Source organism: Haplochromis burtoni, unplaced genomic scaffold (assembly GCF_018398535.1).
Source record: "Haplochromis burtoni strain Fernald_Lab_line unplaced genomic scaffold, NCSU_Asbu1 Contig_417, whole genome shotgun sequence".
NCBI lineage: Eukaryota > Metazoa > Chordata > Actinopteri > Cichliformes > Cichlidae > Haplochromis > Haplochromis burtoni.
In genome coordinates this window covers 52,043-71,477 of record NW_024582778.1, presented here as the reverse complement: position 1 = coordinate 71,477, position 19,435 = coordinate 52,043, and the positions used below count along the sequence as shown (strand labels likewise).

The 19,435-nt window shown below is 41.6% G+C and overlaps 1 protein-coding gene across 2 annotated transcripts in view; it reads left to right on the top strand.

Annotated features, from left to right (window-relative positions):
- LOC102309172 (large neutral amino acids transporter small subunit 4) overlaps positions 1–19,170 on the top strand; it is a 27,501-nt gene extending 8,331 nt beyond the window's left edge. Inside the window, exons 6-15 of one of the 2 annotated variants that reach the window (XM_014340866.2) lie at positions 8,786–8,878; positions 9,070–9,203; positions 9,624–9,835; positions 12,802–12,945; positions 13,055–13,072; positions 13,304–13,430; positions 13,512–13,644; positions 14,003–14,076; positions 15,528–15,651; positions 15,751–19,170. In XM_014340866.2, the coding sequence (XP_014196352.1) occupies positions 8,786–8,878; positions 9,070–9,203; positions 9,624–9,835; positions 12,802–12,945; positions 13,055–13,072; positions 13,304–13,430; positions 13,512–13,644; positions 14,003–14,076; positions 15,528–15,651; positions 15,751–15,912 (1,221 nt within the window). In that variant the 3' untranslated portion in view covers positions 15,913–19,170. The remainder of the gene's footprint in view (positions 1–8,785; positions 8,879–9,069; positions 9,204–9,623; positions 9,836–12,801; positions 12,946–13,054; positions 13,073–13,303; positions 13,431–13,511; positions 13,645–14,002; positions 14,077–15,527; positions 15,652–15,750) is intronic. The other variant, XM_005944690.2, reaches the window with a different exon arrangement.
- The last annotated feature ends 265 nt before the right edge of the window (positions 19,171–19,435 follow it).

The following is a 19,435-nucleotide window of genomic DNA, read 5'->3' as shown; positions in this document are numbered from 1 at the left end:
GTGTGTGTGTGTGTGTGCGTGCGTCACTTTGTTGCTTCATGGTAGCTACAGTATTTCTCTTCCTGCCTGAACAGCCGAGGTGGACTCTCAGAAAGGGCTCAAACAGGAAGTAGCAACAGGAGTGTGTATGTGTGTCTGCCTTCTCCACCCATGCTTTTCCATTTCCTTTCCAGGCTGTGTATTAGGACCCTGACAGATACATGCACTAGCTGTTCAGCTGGTTTTATCTTGCTGCACTCCTCCCTCCACACCCCCCACACACACACTAGTCTGAGCCTGGCTGTTTTCGTCTTCTCCTGTTTCAGTTTTAGCTGCTCTCACACAACCGTCGAAACTCTGTGTGTGTGTGTGTGTGTGTGTGTGTGTGTGTGTGTGTGTGTGTGTGTGTGTGTTATTTTAGCTGAGTTACCGCTCCCTGCAGGTCCAGACAAACATTTCAGTTATACTGCCACTTCTGTGTGTGTGAGTGTGTCTGTGTCAGGGTGTTTGCAGAGCTTAAAAAGCACATAATCGATAGATTCAGAAGGTCGTAGAAGATTTTTAAAACTTCTAAATTTAACTTTTTTAAAATTTTTATTGGTCCATGTTGCTAAGAAGTATTGAAAAATAAAACCTAATCATAAAAAAGTGGAGCCCCTGTAATTTAAATTGGTCAAATGCTGGGGAAACTGAGAAAGAGGCAAATAAAAAGTGCTGCTGTGTGAATGCTTATCTGTTTCCATTCTCTTTTTCCTGAAGGTCTGTGTGAAGGGTTGTGAGAGGAAAACTATAACCTTATTTTTCAGGACATGGAAAGCTCTCAAGCTGCATTTGGACTATCATAGGTCACCGAAACTCCTCAGGTCACCGTGACCTGTGCCATTTCCCCACTGTGTGTCTGTGCATGTTCCCAAAATCATCCCCTTCCTCTACTGTTTTACGTTTCTTTTTAGTCTCTGTTCATTTGGCTTCTCCCCTTCTTACTCTTTGTCTTTGCCTCAATTCTACATTCTACCCAAACTCTTTGTCCCAAGCTGTCGATGAAAACAGGCAGTGAAGGATGAGCACAGGAGACAATAGAGAGGAAGGGAGCTGTGGTTAATAATGACTTTCTCTCTGCCTACAGTCTTGACTTGTAAGCAGTTTCATGTTACAAACCCCTCTACATACATATACATATACATACTGTAAAACCACACCCACAGGCACACCCCAAGCTCCGCCTCTTGTTTTTGTCTGGCTGGTGGGACATTTCGTATCCCACCCTGTTTGCTAAGTTTCAATCTGAAGCTCTGCTCAAAAATCTGCTTTTTGTCCAATGTCTTGAATGCACAGACTGTTTCTCTATCTGAAAACACATTTATTTACCAGCAAGCTCTCTGACTTGTGGTCATAGCTGCGAAATGTAAATGTTCTCTTCACTGAGTCACTTTCCAACTTTGAGATGTGGCTAAAGGAGAAACGGGGAGTGATTTCTTCTCAGTTGGACAATGTGTAAAGTGCGCACATAGCACTTCATTCCACCCGCTGAAGTGATGGGAGTTGTAACAAAAAGCAGTAAGATCAGGCTGGAGTGAGATGGAGGAAGCACAGTATACTATATAAATTGTTTACAGCACAAAACGTAGGGGAACAAGGTTGGAGTGAAAAAGGTCAGGAGTTATTCAGTAATGTGAGATGGAAGCTGGCCAGACAGAGCAGCTATCGCTAATATCGAGTGTTATGTAGCAACATGAATGGTCTGATCGGGGTGGCTGAGGGGCTGGAATGACTGCAATGTTGGATCTTAATGTTAGCTCAGAGACATCCCCACCCTTCCAAAGTCATATTTCTGGTGGAAACATTGCTGGCTTTGTTGTTTGCTGGTTTCACCCCTAAATATGTCTAGAAAAAGAAATTGACTTCTAATAAGCGAGAGAGCGAGATGACGTCAGGTTGAATGAAGTATGCCTTTTGGTGTTTGTCATCTGGTGTTTGCTGTTCTTATGGCCCACTTGGCTGCTCTTTATGACTATCCTGTGTTTCAGGACAGGACCAGTCAGAGCTGGTTCTCAATGGTCAAGCAGCATCAGGGTGCTGAAGTTTCCACTTGCTGCAGCAAAACCCTCTTCCTCCTTTCATTTCTCTGTTCTTTCCTCTCAGAGGGCTGAATCGAATTTTCTCTTCTTTTTTTTCTGCACGAAAGACTCAGCATATTTTCCCACTCCTCACCCAGACGTCTTTGTCACTTCACACTGCCTTTTTCATTTCAGTTTTAAACACTCAGCGCAAACAGACACACACTCCTGGTGGCGTACAAACTATGCGCAAAAGTGTGCCGTGGCCAAAAAATTGCAATGACAGAATGTTTGCACAGTCCAGTGATAAGACAGTAGATGCAGACTGTAGTCTTACTCAGTTGCCTGAGTCAATCTTGCCCGAAGCCCCTCTGATATATAATCAACAAACACTACTTATAAGTCTACTTATTATGTATAAGTGGGTCACAGCTCCTCTGTTTGCACTCACTACATTCAGCACTGTCACCAAATAACAATGAGTGAGCGCTGTCCAGGTTACAGCGCGCCTGTGCGTTTGTTTGAAGCAAACATTATTAAAAAAAAGTTTTACAGTATTGACTCACACAGGTATGCTAGCAAATCTGTACTGTTGTCATAAGGTAGAGCTAAATGCTAATGTTAATATTTGCTAATAAACAAGTAGAGTTAAAGTGTGTTTAAAATGTAACAGCTGAAGCACATCGAGTATTATGGTCGGGGGGTTTTTTCGGGCAATTTTTCTAAAGATTTATGATGTTACATGCCTAACATAAAGTTGTTTTGGGAATACTGTTTTTTCTATTTAAACCTTTTCCATTTGGGTGTGTTAATAAAAAAATGGTTTTAAATCACTGATGATGGCAGATTGTTTATTTAAAATGTTAAACGTTATATTTTTCTATTGGACACAGACTGAAATGTATCCATCTAACTTGACTCTGTTTCATTACCTTTGCTTACATTATCCATTGCAAACTCCTTCAACTTTGCTCAGATCTGTTTGCTGGTCTTTTAAGTGCTGTACTAAATTGGAAAGCTCAGTAACATTGTTTGCACATTGCCTTTTGCAAATCAAATCAGGATGCCCCCCTGGTCATAAAACACTTCTTAGCCCATTCCGCCTGCCTTATCAACAGAATAGGGCAATGCTAACGTGGCCGCTGCATAGGTCCCCAACTTCCATGTGTAGTTTTTGCTATACTTCAGGATGTAAGGATAGACAAGAACACTTGCCAAAGGTAACTACTATACTAAAAAAACACAAGAATCAAGAACCAATTCCAGTTATCCAACTGATTTACACCCTATGCTTCTAGCCCATGCAATTTCTTTCATCAGTGCTAGCCTGTGTTGTTGAAGTTGTGCGTGGCTTAACAGTGATGCTAAGCTGTTAGCATGCCTTTAAATAATCCACCTGTTTGTATCAAGCCTCAGTGATAAAAGGGTTGTTCTGATGCAAAAAAAAAAAACAACCTCTGTAGTCCTTGAGGCTAGCCAAAAAGGAGCATTTGTCAAAGAAACATTTCTTTTCACTCATTTACATAAATCACACTGATGATATTGACAGCTTGCTGAAATGATAAGTTATATGGATACCCTTCAAACAAAAACCCAAACGCCCACTCTTTGCTTTCATATTTGTGTCTCTAGATATATTGGCGTTTTATAGTTGTCTTTATGTTTAAACCATTTATTAAGCACGTGCATTACCAAAAAAATAAATAAAACCCACACACCTGCTGAACCCAATAACCAGTCCCTGATCTCTTATCTCCAGGTCACTGCTCTGAAGATAAAATAGACCTTCAGTGGCTGTTCAAATACAGGGCCCTTCATCTATGTGTGTACTTTGTGCAGGGATACACTGTGACCATAGAGCTAACAAAAGGGCTATTCAGGGACGAAGCAACAAGAGCGGTTAGTGATGGGTGTTATTACCTTCAGAGAGGTATAAGGTTGCTCTCAGTCTGTTCCTGCACCACTCACAACAGAAATGAACACAGCAAGTGTGATATTTGTGATGACGTGGAGATTAGAAAACTAATAGAAGTAGTAAGGGATTAGCAAAGCCTGTATTTAGTGAAGCAGAAAGGTGAGGACAGAGGTGAAATTTCCAGAGCAAACACTGGGAAGGTGTTGGATCAAGAACTACGTGATCACATACTGTACCTTGAAGGCCGAGAAACATAGGCAACACATTCCTCTGATGATTAGAAAAAGCACCAAAACAAGCGGCTGTTCTCTGAAGTCAGGTCTTACAGGGACTGGGACTGAAAAACACACACAAATTTTTAGCTAGCTTAACAAACATCTGTTGGATGGATTGCCAAAAAGTGTTCGGCAGATATACTATATCCTATGGCTGACATTTAACAGTATGAATACAATTTTCAAGTCATTATCTATCATAATTAGGTTGTAAATACTATCTGCCAAGTTGGAATTGCAACTAAAACATTTTTATGAAAACTCTCATGTCATCTGACTTGGTGTTAAAAAGTACAGAAGAGCACAGTACAGAACAGTGTATATTCTCATGGCCCTACAATATTATCATATGTCCAACAAAGTGTAAGGGTACATTAATAAGATGGTTAATGTACAAGCACATAACAGGGGAAAAGCTTCAACTGCATGCACACTGCAGAGTTCCAGATTTACCTGTTTATTGCACCAGGAAAAACATGATGTTTCAAGACCACCTAGCTTTATATTCACGAGGGATATAAATCTAGGACAAATAAGAAATGAGCAGATATAAAAATTAAAGATTTAATCTTACTTGCGGCAGAAATGAGCTAAAATCTATTGTATTTAAAAACATTCATCTGAAGCTAGTGGCTAATTTAAATCTGCAGTCCTTTAGCAGATAGACACGAAACACTAGTACAGCTCATGTAAACAGTATTACAAAATACAAGGTGTTACCTATTCTTATCATGTTATGTTATGTGTATTTGCAGTGTTGTGGGATTGTGCACAGAGCTTCACAGAGCAGTGAGCCTGCATGAAGAGTCAGCTGCTTTTTTTTTATCACTTTCATGATCAAGAGCTGGTTCATATATACAGACTTAATGAATCCCCTTTGAGAAAAATGTGTGTTTATACTGCGTCACAAATTTGTGATCACAGGAGCATACTTTTGTCTGTTGTTGAGAGGCCATTTCCAGTTACAGTGTGTCTGTTAGCACGTGAGGCCACAGCTGATTCTTTGGTCAGTCTGCCTGACTTAAGTGTTATTGACTGCAGTTACGGAAACTCTGCTATCTCTTCCTCATCGAGCCCGACAGCTGCTTCTCCCATCGACGCACCCGCCCACACTTTGTCCTCACGCTGCTGAACCCATTAATCCCTACTTCTCCTTTCATGATTAGCAGACCAAACCAGTTTGTGACATGTTTTTGGAAAAGAGTGGTCTCAGCAGCTGACTCTGACTAAGAACTAGAGTCAGTCACAGAAACTCCCAGTGTGACGTAAGCTTGTTTTGCTCAGCAGTATCACAAGCACTAGATCCCACTGCTTCGGGCTTGCTACCATTCACTCACGTGATTTTGTTTTCTCCCACTTTCCAGTGTGCTCACCGAAGTTAATGCCAATGATAACAGTTCCGTTCACCAGACAAAAAAGGTGAATGGCAGAAAAGTCAGGGACTGACTTATCAACACTGCAGTGGGCTTGTTCCTTTTTTAACTGTACTGAATATTTGGTAACTGAATGGGGAGCTATTTATTTGAACTAGGGATTAAGGGCCTGGATTAAAATGATTTATTAGAGAATCTGCCCCCCAGAGTGATTTCTGTTGTCCTTAAACACCCTGCTTATAATGAAATAATGGAGGATTACATTGAATTACTTTTTCCTTGATAATTTCCATTCAGTTGCTTAAATCAAAGCTCTTCCCATGATTTACAATATAATAACAGAACTCTTGCAAAAGTCTGGCATAAAAAGAGCCATCATCACAGGCCAGAGTGAGGAAGTGCTGCAGCGTCAGCAGGGAAATCTGAACCTGTTGACTGCATAGATTTGTGAGCGGGCTGCCATCATCATGACACAGAATCTGCTGAGACGGGGATCTACATGTCCTCTGTCTCTTCTTCACCAAGCGAGCCAAAGGTCAGCCAACTTGCCCCCTTGTAGTGCAGGAATTTGGGGGGGGCTTGTTGTTTTGGATGACCTGGCTGGGGTGTAGTGATTTTTTTTTTGTAGCTCACCTTTGCTCCAATTAGTGCAGGGAGTAACGTCCATATGGGGTGAGGGGGTTCGAGCAGCTGGCTAACAAGCTTCGCCCCTGTGGCGAGCACAGCGCCTCGATGGACGGGTGGATGGACAGATGAGGACAATGAGAGGGGAGCTGGAGGGAAGCGCCTCCGCTATTTATGACCCATAATAACGCTTTCAGTGATGAGTTACAGTCAAATTTTGAACTCCCTGCCCATGCTTGTTCACTGTGGGAGCTTCCTTTCAATGCTTTTGACTCTAGAGTTTGATTTCCTCTCTCCTATATAGCACTTTGAATCCAGATGGCACAGATGAACTCTGACCTACATCAGACCAGTCAGCCACATGGTGCTCTCATGTTCACACTGTTTTTCACTTCCTCAAGACGGCTGTTTACACTCTGAAGTTACCTAGTAAAGGAACAGGGCGTACACTTATCTCTCGTCAAGAGCTGAGTGTCATTATGCAAGGCCCGAGCTTTTTTTGTCTCTGCTCTTCTGCAGATCTCGGAACAAAAACTCATCAATGCAGGCAGAGTGTGCAAATACTTGGTGGGGACAAGACTATCACCAGTCAATATTTGTGAGCAGCAGATTAAACTATTTGCCATTTGTATGCAGTGTGCTGCATTCTTTCACAGTCAGTGGCCATTTGCAGGTCTAAGTGGATTGAAGGACAAAATATGACAACAAAGATTATTGCGCAACCTAATATGCTGCCCACAGAGCAGAAATGAAGCTAATCCAATTATAGATGGGTAATAGATGTCATTTTGGCTGCAGCAGCTCCACTGCTGTAGGTTAATGGGCTGTGATTCATGTGAGTTTAGTTCAATGCTGTAACTTTTCCTGATCAGTACAGCCTGTTTCCTCAGGCACCAATTCAAGTATAAAGTAGCAAATGCTAAAATGTAGCGTAGCATAGCGGTTTGCTGAGATTAGCCCACATGAGCTAATATTACTCACAGTGAAAACAGATTCATGGTGTGCTGTCATTAAAAACTTTCATTTGCAGCAGAAGACATGAACAGTTCAGCATTTTGACCATCTGCCTTTACAAATGTAGAACGTGGACGACAGGGCTGAGCACGAGCTCTATAGAAACAAGTATTATATTGCTGTAAAGAGACATGCCTGCCTGAATGTACTTGAGTGGTGGATCACGGGGAATAGTCAAAGGAGTTTGCAAAGAAAAGCGTCTGGACTTCTTTAAGTTACTTGAAGACGTTTCACCTCTCATCCGAGAAGCTTCCTCAGTTCTAAGGTCAAATGGTGGAGAGTCCCAGAAAGATAAAACGCCAAAACACAGACTTAACAATGTGGTGTATGCTGTACAGTGCAGCGAGGAATGCCCAGACCTCTACATTGGAGAGACCAAACAGCCACTTCACAAGCGCATGGCACAACACAGAAGAGCCACCTCCACAGGACAAGACTCAGCTGTCCATCTGCATCTTAAGGATAAAGGACACTCTTTCGAGGATGCCAATGTTCACATTTTGGACAGAGAGGACAGATGGTTTGAAAGAGGAGTGAAAGAAGCCATCTATGTCCACTGTGAGCGACCATCTTTGAACAGAGGCGGGGGTTTACGACACCAACTCTCTGCCATCTATAATCCAGTTTTGAGTTCCCTTCCCAGACGCCTTAACGCCCACTCACATCCTGGGCCATCTGACCTCAGGAATTCGCATGATAAGGTGGGGCCAGGTTTCACAATGAGCTCACCCGAAACTCTGGGTGATTGGGACCCACACCCATTTTCACACCTTGGCTCAGGCGATTAGAGGATCATCAGGGGTCCTTTTGTCCCTCTGTGGGGTGATACTCCCACTAGGTTTATATCTGGGACTCTCCACCATTTGACCTTAGAACTGAAGAAGCTTCTCGGATGAGAGGTGAAACGTCTTCAAGTAACTTAAAGAAGTCCAGACGCTTTTCTTTGCAAGCTCCTTTGACTACGATGACCTGGATGACTGAGAACCTTCACAGACATCACGGGGAATAGTTCAGGGCTTTGCACACGCATGTAGTAGTTACTAGTCACAGGGTAGTCACACCTTACGCTGCTTTATCTTCTGTTTTGCTTTATATGGGACTGTCATTTGGAAGCAGACAACTTGAAAGTAGCGACTGAGCCCTTACAGATATTAGGAAAATGTTTGGTAAGTTTATTTCTCAAGCAAGTAGATGGCTGTTTTACATTTGATTTCTAAAGATCCAGACTCGTTTTTGCAATGAGAGGAGTCGCCTCCTACTGGGCACTTTTCATACTCGAAAGCCTTCATCTATAACACAGCTAACGAGAAAGCTGTTTTATCTTTGTTTTTGTTTCGCAGTTTCTGCATGCTATGGATTATTGATTATTTTTTGTCCTCCTTTAAGCCTCTGGCCACTAGTTTTTGATAATGTAAATCATAGTTAGGTGACATAAAGAGGTCAAGCTTGACTGCTTTGCTTCTTATGAGTCTGTGGACATTTTGTGCATTTAAATGAACTTGGTCTTGCAGTTAAATGTGTAAACTGATCTGTCTGCTCTCTTCACAGCTGCCCAACATGTTTGGAGATCTGAGGTCGACCTTCATTGCCCTGATGATTGGATCCTATGCTTCCTCTGCTGTCACTTTCCCTGGCATCAAGGTAACTTACAGTCACTCACTTACTGTGGCTGATTCTTGATTTACTTTAAACATCCACGTGTCCTCATCCATGACTGAAAGATTTTCCTAAAGGGCAATATTAACTCAGAAGGAATAACCCTGCAACTGGAGAGTGTGTTATTGATTCTCCATTATGATGTTTTTGTGTGCGTCCCATCTTCCTGCCTGTAGGTGATCTATGATCTGGGTGCCACATTCATCTCCATCCTTCTGGTTTGGGCCGGCTGTGCCTGCCTCGTCTTCTTGAACTGCTTCATTAACTGGCCTTTGGAGCCCTTCCCTGGCCCAGAAGACATGGACTTCACGTAAGACAAACAGGCATACTTAGTCTGGCATGCACACAAAGCCGCATGAACATATGTGTAGCTTCCAGCTATTGTTTTTAAGCAGCCACTGCAGTATTATTAGCTAAGCTCGAGTTATACCTGCTTGAAAAAGGATTCTGACTGAGCCTAGGGATTCTGGATTTTCCACAGAGATCACTGCTTTACCTCATACACACTGCAAGATTGTATACACGTACAAGCACACACACTTATGTGCAGTAAATCCCAAAATAATGCAGTGGAGACCAAGTGAGCCCTAAAGGGGAAAGACCATAAAACCAGATGATCGGCCTACTTTGCTCTCATTCACCTGGATCTTTTAATGTTTCCTTAGCCTGTTTTCCTCTTCCTTTAGGTGTCTGCTTACATTTCCCCTTCTTTCTTACTTTCCTTTCTCAGGGTGAAAATCAAATTCAGCTGGCTGGGATTTGACCATAAGATCACCGGGAAGCAGTTTTATCGGCAGGTGACCACAGTGGGACGCCGTCTGAGCGTAGGCCATGCCATAAAGCAGCAGGAGGCACCCTCCAAAGAGCTGTCCACACAAGAGGCCAACAAGCTGTGCCTGTCCACCGTTGACCTGGAGGTGAATTGCAAGAGTCAGGAGGAAAGTAAGTCTGAATATGCTCTAACATCTAAAGTCTGTTATATAAAGACAGGATGAACTTAAAATAGAAACTAGTTGAATTGGAGCAACAGTTATGTTTCTTGAAAGACTGTAAAAGCCCATTCACAGTTTTTAGCAGTGGCTTTCTTTGCCATCTGGTCGTCAAAACTGGAATCTAAGCAAGCTGCCGACAGAATATAACTGCTGTCTGTAAGAGGAAGAAATCCAAAAACATGCACAAGTCAGCACAAGTGTACCTTGTGATCAAATTAGTCATTCTTGAGTAGATACTAGCTTATGAATATTCTCACAACTCAAAAGTCAGTCAGTTGGTGCAGTTAGACTTAAAACAAACTGAGCAAAAGAGGTGCTAAGTGTGTTAGATTTGCCAGTAATCAAGTCATAAAAGTGTATCTCTTCTCTTTGAAAGGACTGATGCCAAGTGGAATCCCACATAAATAAAATAAATCCCACTGATATGAAAAGTAAAGACTTGAATTCCATTGTTATAGCGTAGGCTCCGTAAGTGCAAAGTGTTATAGAACTTTTAAAAATTAACTTAATGTCCTTACTGTGTGCTTTGAATCATAAATCCAAGTTAAAATATAGACAATAGACTTATTAATATACTTACAATTTTGTAATTTATTTTGGCAATGAATATTATTTACATAGAATATTTAACAATAATGTATTTCAGATGAAAATTAAAAGTGTGAAATTTTTAAAAAAGGCTAACACTTCTCTTAGTTTTTACATTTTTAAAATGTGATAACACTGTATGTAGTGTTTTAGGTTGGTTGGCAAAAAAATATCACATCCATGCTAAGGTAACCTCTGTTACCCATGCACTTTTTCAGTCCCTCCTGGCTTTTCTAACAGGGTCAGGGACTCCCAGTGGGTTAGTCTTGTCACACCTCTCTCGGTCTCTTTGGTACCAAACGGACCGTGGAATCGGTTCAGACCCTGTTCTTAGAAAGGGGCTCAGCAGGTGTGTGTCGCGCTGGCAGGGAGCCCTAGAGAAGCACTGCGGTGGACTTTATCAGCCATTACAGTGAATTTCTGACTGTGTGTGTGTTTGGAGTGCATTCAGGATGCCCGTGGCTGGTTTCATAACAGCTGGACATGTCGGGATGTTTAAAGAGGCCCATATTACACCCTTGAACACAACCTTGTTCCTCTCTCTGTTTGCTGTAAGTTGAAGCAGCTGTGAGGGTTGCAGAGTACATGCATCTTAGGCCTTGGCCTATTCCTCCTGCCTCCTCAGATATAAGGATCAAGGTCGGATTCAAATGTTTGTGTTTTCTGTTAGGAATGCACTTAAATCATGTATCTGGACCGGCACAGTCAGCACTTGTTTGGTATGTTAAGTACACTTTGTACTAGAGCTGTAGACAGAGAATGAAGGCCAAAGAACTTTTTGTAAATATATTGGTAGATTTTGTAAATGTTGAAATGAAATATAAGCTGGTTTTAGATTAACAGCTGTATTCTCTTATAAATTATTTTAGTGCTCTATGAGCATTTTCAAACAATTAAGTCCAGGATAGATACCTGTTGTTGAAGACAATGAACCCATCTGCTTCATCTGGGTACCCATCATTAGTTGGTGTGTCCGGGGTTTCTCTGTATGGACAGCTGTCCATTTTCCACTTCTATCCACAGGATTCATTAATGATCAACGTTTCCTAGAACCCGCTTTCCTTTGAATCCTCCAGAAGTTCATTCACATTAAGATGTCACCATAACACCTGGGTGCCAGTGGGAAAATTTACATGTCAGTCTCATCCGTTCCTCTCAGCCAGTGGAGTTTTCCATCTGTTTAGAAAGTGAAAAGAGACTCTGCATGTTTCACCATCTGTACTTTAGATGAAAGTTTGTTGGTGCTGATAGTGGAGGCTTCAAACAAGGTCATCATCATGTAGGTTGTTTGTCAGGATGCTATGAATACACTCGTACGTTGCTATTTTTTATTGAAATGAGCAATCTTTTTTTTCTTTAAAAAAAAATCAGTTTCCTGGAAATGTTGTAAACATCACAATCGCTGTTACAGCAGTCTGACATCTTCGGCTGCAGTGAATTACCTACTCATCCATTGTAGTGATTGTCATGAAATTTGGCAGACGTCGTAGTCTTACCAGGATCAATTGTAAAGACTTGTAAAAACAGGCCAACATATCAGTCAGTCCGGTACATTCAGAACTAATGAACATCACATCAGCCTCAGCTGTGCTCCTGTTTGATTAGCAAACATTTGAATGCTAACATTAACACTCAGCGAACCAGCAATGAACTTAGAGCCTGATATAGGTCGATATTGACTGATACTGGCCTAGTTGACTGATATGATATGAATAGCAATGAGAAAAGAAACAAATATGGTAAATACATCTCTTGGTATTGGCTCAGGATTTTAGTGCATCCCTGCTAGCGCAGTAAATTATTTTCATAAAGTGGTAAACAGTACACCTTTATGCTGACTCATTATGCAAATTAGCACAGTCATGTTGGACTTTCATCTCAAAGCACTGCTGTGCCTAAAGTCATCCTCAGTGTACCACAACTTAGGCCTCATATATTTTATGATTTCTTTTTTACCACTGAACACTTGAAAACTGATTATCATGTCCCACAAGCAATGAACAGTTGATCTTAGTCCTTACATTGACTTTTGCTCTTAGTGTTTCCTACATCGTGCACAGATAAAGTTGATTTTGCAAACATCTTCTGATGCAGGCAGTGTCATAAAAATAGATTATAGAACTTTCTGCTCCGTAAAAGGATTTGGATGTTTCCCTAAAGGCCTGTGAAGCTTTTTGGTTTTTCCACTGAATAATTCCCCTACCACGAGATTTCAACTGTGTACAGAAGGAAATAAAATCTCCTTATCCAATATTTTTGGTTAATATCTTTGTGGTATATTAACACAGTGATTTGATCTCACCCTGACTTCTCTCATTTCCTCTGCAGCTCAGAGCTTCATGAAGAGTATCTTCAGTCCCATCTTCTTGCTGAGCCTTATCACCATGTGTGTGACTCAGCTGCGCCTCATATTCTACATGGGAGCCATGAACACTATCCTGGAGTCCCTAACAGGCAGAGACCTCAGCACAGGTGTGTGTGGTTGTTAGTGTGTCAAGCTATACATGTTTTGAGAGTGGTTGCGTTTTTATCTTTAACACCTCTTTGACATCTCTGTCATGCTGGCTTCCTGCTGTTGCAGTGGAGAGGATGGAAGTGGGTAAGAGACCTGAGGCCACACTAGCAACCCTCTGCCCCCCTTCCTACCCTAAACTGTTTGTCCACTTTTTTGTCTAGAGCATGACCCCGCCCCCCCAATAACTCCATGACATCTGCAAACTGTTTTTCCATTCCTGTCAGTGTGCACCACCCTCTGATGTCTTCATACTGTTTACCGGATGTTCACCCTGAAACCGTATTAACGCTGCCTCTGCCGCTGTTTGTCTCCTAGTGAGCGTGTACACCTCCATCTTTGGCGTGCTCCAGCTCCTGTGTCTGGTCACCTCTCCTGTCATTGGCTACGTCATGGACTGGAAGCTTAAAGACTGTGAGGATGAAAACGACAAGAGCACCAAGAGGTCAGCGTGCACGCTAAGGAGGAACAAATAATTCTATTTTTCTCAATTTTTTTTTAATGTTTTCTTCTTTTGTTCTGTCAGAGAGCCTGGGCAGCCCCGTCGCCCTGACAAACGGATCCAGAAGATCGTCAATGCCACCAGAGCTTTTATCTTCACCAACATACTCCTTGTTGGCTTTGGAGTCACCTGCATCATCCCCAACCTCCCACTTCAGGTATGCAGTAGGAGGCTGGGGGAGCTATTTTATTAAAGTGTTTAGGTGGTGTGGGTTCACGCTCCTCTGCATGTGCTGCTGCTGTACGTCTCCCCTAGAGGGAGACTAAACTCTGCAGAGAGAGAGAGTGATGTACATGATATTCAAACCACTCACATGGCAATGCAGCTGCTGATATTTCTAAGTGATGTGGAGCCACCTAATGGACAAAAATGTTGTTGCAGTTTATTTTGTTCTCTCTTGAATCTCATTTGTCAAAGACAAACCCTTTTGTTTTTCAGTGAAAACCCAGCAGCTCGGCCCTGAGCATGTATTTACTGTAAAAATCTTTCTTTTCCTCTTTTCTCTCCTACTTCAGGTTGTCTCCTTTGTCCTGCACACTATTGTGAGAGGCTTCATCCACTCTGCAGTTGGCGGGCTTTATGCTGCTGTGTAAGTGTGTGACACGTTTAAAAGATGATGGCAAACCAGTAAGGAATCATGCAGCCTAATGCTGTCCTACACTAGATACAGAAAGTGACTAAAAATAAGTGAATTTTAGGCATTTCTTCTTCTGTCATTCTGTGCCAGCAATCACTCTTTTTGGACAACTTTCCACAAGATTCTGGACATAAAGCCTGTGGGCCAGAGATGGTCCAGCACAGACAAAATGAAGGAGGGCATAAATTTTGTCCCGCTTTTCCTATTAATAAAGACCTCCTCCCCCATTGCCATTCATACTACTAAATTAAGATAAACAAGTGATAGGAAATTTGTCTACTATAAAAAGATGTCTTCTTTTTTAACACTTTTTTCCACTGTTAAAAAAAACATTTTATGCAAATTAACAAAAACTTTATAAAACTGTATATTTTATATTTACTGGGCATTCTGGGCAGTGTGCTATGGGATTTTTTTTTTTTTGTAATTTTACATTTTACCATTTTTGATAATTTCTCTGATTCTGCCACTTAAGATTAAAGTAGGCTGTATATAGCCCACAATGCAACATGTTTTTGACATCCCCGTATTAGAGCAAAAAAAGAAGTCCACCACTGCTGTTAAGCGATGAAGTCTGGCTCACAGTCACATGTTCTTAGTATTTAACACTAAACTTTCACACTACAGTTACTTTGGTAAAAAAACAAACAAAAAAAAACAACTATCATCTAATGTTTGAAATTATAAACAAAAAATGTATTCTGAAAAATGTAAAACAAAAGCTGTCAAGCTAACCAAATCTGATGTGAAAAAAAAAAGAATAAAACTGTCTTCACCTAAAATGGATTCTGTTTATAAATCTGTTAAAACTGGAAAAACAGTTTCTTGCGTATAGATATTATATTTGCAGTAAATAGCACTCCACATAATTAAAAATGGACTATAAGCATGTAAAAGAAGTGACTATATATATGTATAGACATTGCATATTTATTATGGAGATGTGGAAATGGCTATTATAATTACGTAGTTGAGGTGAGGTGTTCTCACACTTTGGCCTGTAGCAGCCACATGTTCTTGCCTGTTGACCTGCGACTGTGTGCAGGGTGATAAGAGCTCAAAAATCTTATGAAAAATTTCCAAATGACTGCAGCTGGAGATTAGCTGACACTGCCGCATTTAGAGAAAATGATGATTGGGCATTTTTCTTGGAATGAAATAAAATACCTTCCAAAACATTTCCTCTGAGTTGCAGGAACAGTATTATCCAAAATGAGCCTACACAGGATGTGAATATTACATAACAGTGTGTCTGGGGGCATGCGATATTTAACTGGCTGTGAATTTGTTTTTAATTTGACTCACTGTAAATTGATTTAATGGGCCTGATAGTTCACTCAGGTTAGTTATGTGACAAATGTGTTCAAATTTCCCATATGACTCATGCTGTTTATCCCCTGCAGGTATCCATCCTCTCAGTTTGGCAGCCTGACAGGCATGCAGTCTCTGATCAGCGCTCTGTTCGCCCTGCTCCAGCAACCTCTCTTCATGGCCATGGTGGGACCCCTGGAGGAAGACCCCCTATGGGTAAGATGATGCACATATGGAGATACTGGCTTTAAAGAGTGTAGTATTCAAAGTTTACCATATCATTCTATCTAACTGCTTTACTCACGCGGTGCCCAGGTGAACGTGGGTCTCCTGGTGCTGAGCATGCTGGGTTTCTGCCTGCCCTTCTACCTGCTGTACCACAGCCGCCAGCTCCAGCGCCTCCGAGACGAACGTGACAAAGATCCCAAGATCTACGTTAAGATGAACAACGGCAGCACGCCCGAGGCCTGCGTGTAGACGGGCATGAAGACGATTTTTACAAAGTAGATGAGCTACACTAAAGATGGAGGGGACTGAGGTCACGTTACTGTGGGACATGTGACGAACGAATTCACTCTGAGACCGCCGCACCTCACACTCACAAATCTTACATTCCGCATGCTCACACATGCACACACTTCCACCATCATACTGACACCCATATGTGACTGAACACCACTGTGACACCGCCTTCACCCTCTCTGTGAAGAACCCCTAACACACACACACACACACACATCCTTTCCACATGGAGAGCTTTCAGTTCCTTGACTTCACCCGTGAACTGAGGAGAAAACTGACTAAAGGGAGAGAAAAGAAGCAGCTGCTTCAACCTCCCCAAAGGTTCCTCCTCTCTCACTTTTTTCTTCATGTCTTCATTTTGTATTTCATGCTGGTTTAGCTTCTCCTAGTCCTACTTAAGAGACCACAGGAGAAGAGGATGCCAAAACAAATGTTAGTGGCAGTGTTCAAAGGTTTTAGACATTTGCTTTATGATTGCCCAGGATGGTCTGGTTTTTGTTTCGGTGAGAAGAAGCACACATACTCAGACCCACTCAGCACGGAGATGCTGGGCCACGGCATCTCCGTGCTCTCTTGTGCACAAGGGCATTAACTCAATAAGAACCCACAGACAGCAGCACTGGTAGCAGTTTAGATGGAAACCTGGACAGGTTTGAGCTCAGCGCACGTTACATAGCCTCAGTGTGTGCGTGACTGGGTTAGACACACACTGCACGATGCCAGCGATGGTGCTGGTCCTTTATTACTGTTGCCATTATTTTCTTTTGTTTTGTTTCTTTGTCCATATGTTTGAAATATGTAACCTTTTTTTTGTATTTACTTGCAATATGATCTTGTGTGTTAGGTGTTTATTTCTTTTGCATGATCTCAAGCTATTAAGGTGGAAATGATTTTAGACATATTGTGTTTTCAAAGGTTGGTGTGGTAGCTAGGTGAATTTTAGGATCTTGATTGGTTGTAGCAATAAGTCTTCAGCGAGGTATAACATGCTGAAATCCAGACAGACAGGACATTCAGTGGACTGCATTTCCAAATCACAAAAAGGTGCTAGTTTAATCACAGAAATGTGTCCGTTGCATTTGCTTTAAGGCACTGTTAAGGTCATCAGATTACCAACTTAAGACATGTTCCAAAGAATCAGTCAGATTATGTTTTGCTTGGTATCACTTCTGCTCGGTCACACAAACTCTGGGATTCTTGAATTCACCTCTTACAGACAAAGGGAGATTTAGCTTGATGGTAGCAGAGTGAAATAGACACAATCTTCCAGCTTCTGAGGAAAGACACCAGCGTTCTGAGACTAAGTAAAGATGGCACGGCCACGTCGAGACGCCTTCCTGACCACTCCGCTCCGACTATCTACTTTTCTTGTTTTTTACCTATTTTTTGCTCCACCTTGAACCTTGAACCTAAGTACAGACAATAAAGCAGTCTTTGTCTTTCAAGCAGAAGCCCAGAACAGAAGCATGGAATGTGTAGACGATGGAGCAGGGAGATAATAATTCAATCTGCTGTCCTCAAATGTCATACAGAGAAGCTCCTCTGACACGCCCCGCCCCCAACTTGCAGTACGGTGACAGAGGCACATCCAAAGACAGCCTCATGACCCTCAGAGCTCCTCACTGTGATAGGGGTAGTGGATCTGGGTAGCATTTAGCCCCGCTCTTCCTCCCATCTAGCCATCATCCATTCATCTATCCTTTCATCTGTGCTACCTACTCAAGCACACCTTAAAATGTTTACTGACAGAACTGAGAGACAAAGCTCTGCAGCCATCATATGCTCCCAGCGAATGACTTCATTAAGACAAGAACGGCACACGATGCACTTTAGAGCCTCTAAAACGGACCTGCCTGCCCATGTATCTATCACACAGTGCATGGCTGCTTATGGATGGTGCATGATGCAAAGAATGTAGACTGAACTTAAAATCTAGATTTGTAATTTACAATTCAGTTATTTTTGTATAATGCCCTTGCTTCACACGTTCCCTTTATTGCCTTTTTGTGCTTGGACAGTGGGGCAGAGACTCGTCTTTCAGTTCTGCAACCTTCACAGGACGAACCAGTCGCAACAATCTCATCCTTGATGAGCTAATTAAGGTTTAAAGAATCAGTAGAAGACTGTATGGGTTAAAGTTGGTGCAGAAATGATTTTAGTTGGATGATAGGGAAAAAGTGTGCATTTGTAATTAAAGGTGTTTGCATCTCTTTATCTAACTGAATGGTGGCCTTTTTGGTCATATATTACAATCCTGACTGACTGTATTTCCATAAATGCAGATCTTATTTCATACATCCACATGTCTTGTTGTTTGGAGCAGTTAGCTAACACAAAAGGTATTGGATATATCAGACCTGAACAGATCTAAATATTTATCATTCTGCCATCTTTATTTGTATTTTGTAAATTCAGATCCACACAAAGACAACCTCTCAATAACAGTTTTGTGCTTGTGGGATACAACACAATGGATTTTTTTTTTAATGGAAATGTAAAGAATGTAAAGTCAGTGCTCATATCTTCACTTACAAATGTACAGTTTTATTTGTGGTACAGTTGTCCTTCATATGATTAAAGCCCTATCTGGACTCCATAGAGAGTGCCTCTGGTAGCATGCTGGTGTTTCCTGTAACTTAAAGAAGTGTCCTCTGAGTACAAGCTTGTGCAGGAATAACATCACATGTAAATGTCATGTGAAGACAGACACTTTGTGGACGAGTGAGTTTATTTTTTTTTTCACAAACTGTAAACCAATCAGCACTTTTCCTTCATTGGTGTACCTGAAACACCTCACCCCATCCTCTCGGCATCCTCACCTTCATAGCTTAACCCGAACCTCTGATAATTGGAATTGGTTTATTGATCGATGTATTGATGACTTATTTGTTTTTTTTCTCATGATGAATTCACAGACAACCTTTCTGTGTGTTGTGTTTTATGTCACTGTGTACTGATAGAAAATCTAGATTGGAGCTGAAACTCTGACATTTTTTTTATCTACCTACCATGCTTAATTTTAGTTTTTCTGTCTTTTATTATGCTTGTTTACCTCTGATGTTTACAAGAATGTCTTTGTATTGTCTTACAGTGTATGTTGGTTTTTCTTTTGTCTTGTACCACAGTATAGCCATTGTCTTGGACTTTCCAACAGATGCTGTTTCAACTAAAAAAAAAAATCAATATATGAAGCAAAATAAACAATAATTTGTACTGCTGTGTCTCTTATTTCCAGTAGAGATGTGCAGGTACTACAATATGGAAGCTTGTGGTATCTGCAGTTAAATAGCATAGCAGGACGGAAACCACCCGATTTCGAAGTAAAGCAACAGAGAGTCAAGTCTGAAAGCAAACCTGTTGAGCAGCAGCAGTGAAAACAGTTCATTCACAACAGGTTCAACCTGAGTTAACTGTTCCTCTCTGTACTGGTTAGACCACACTGGGCGTTGACACACACTCCACCCACTAAGAAGACAAG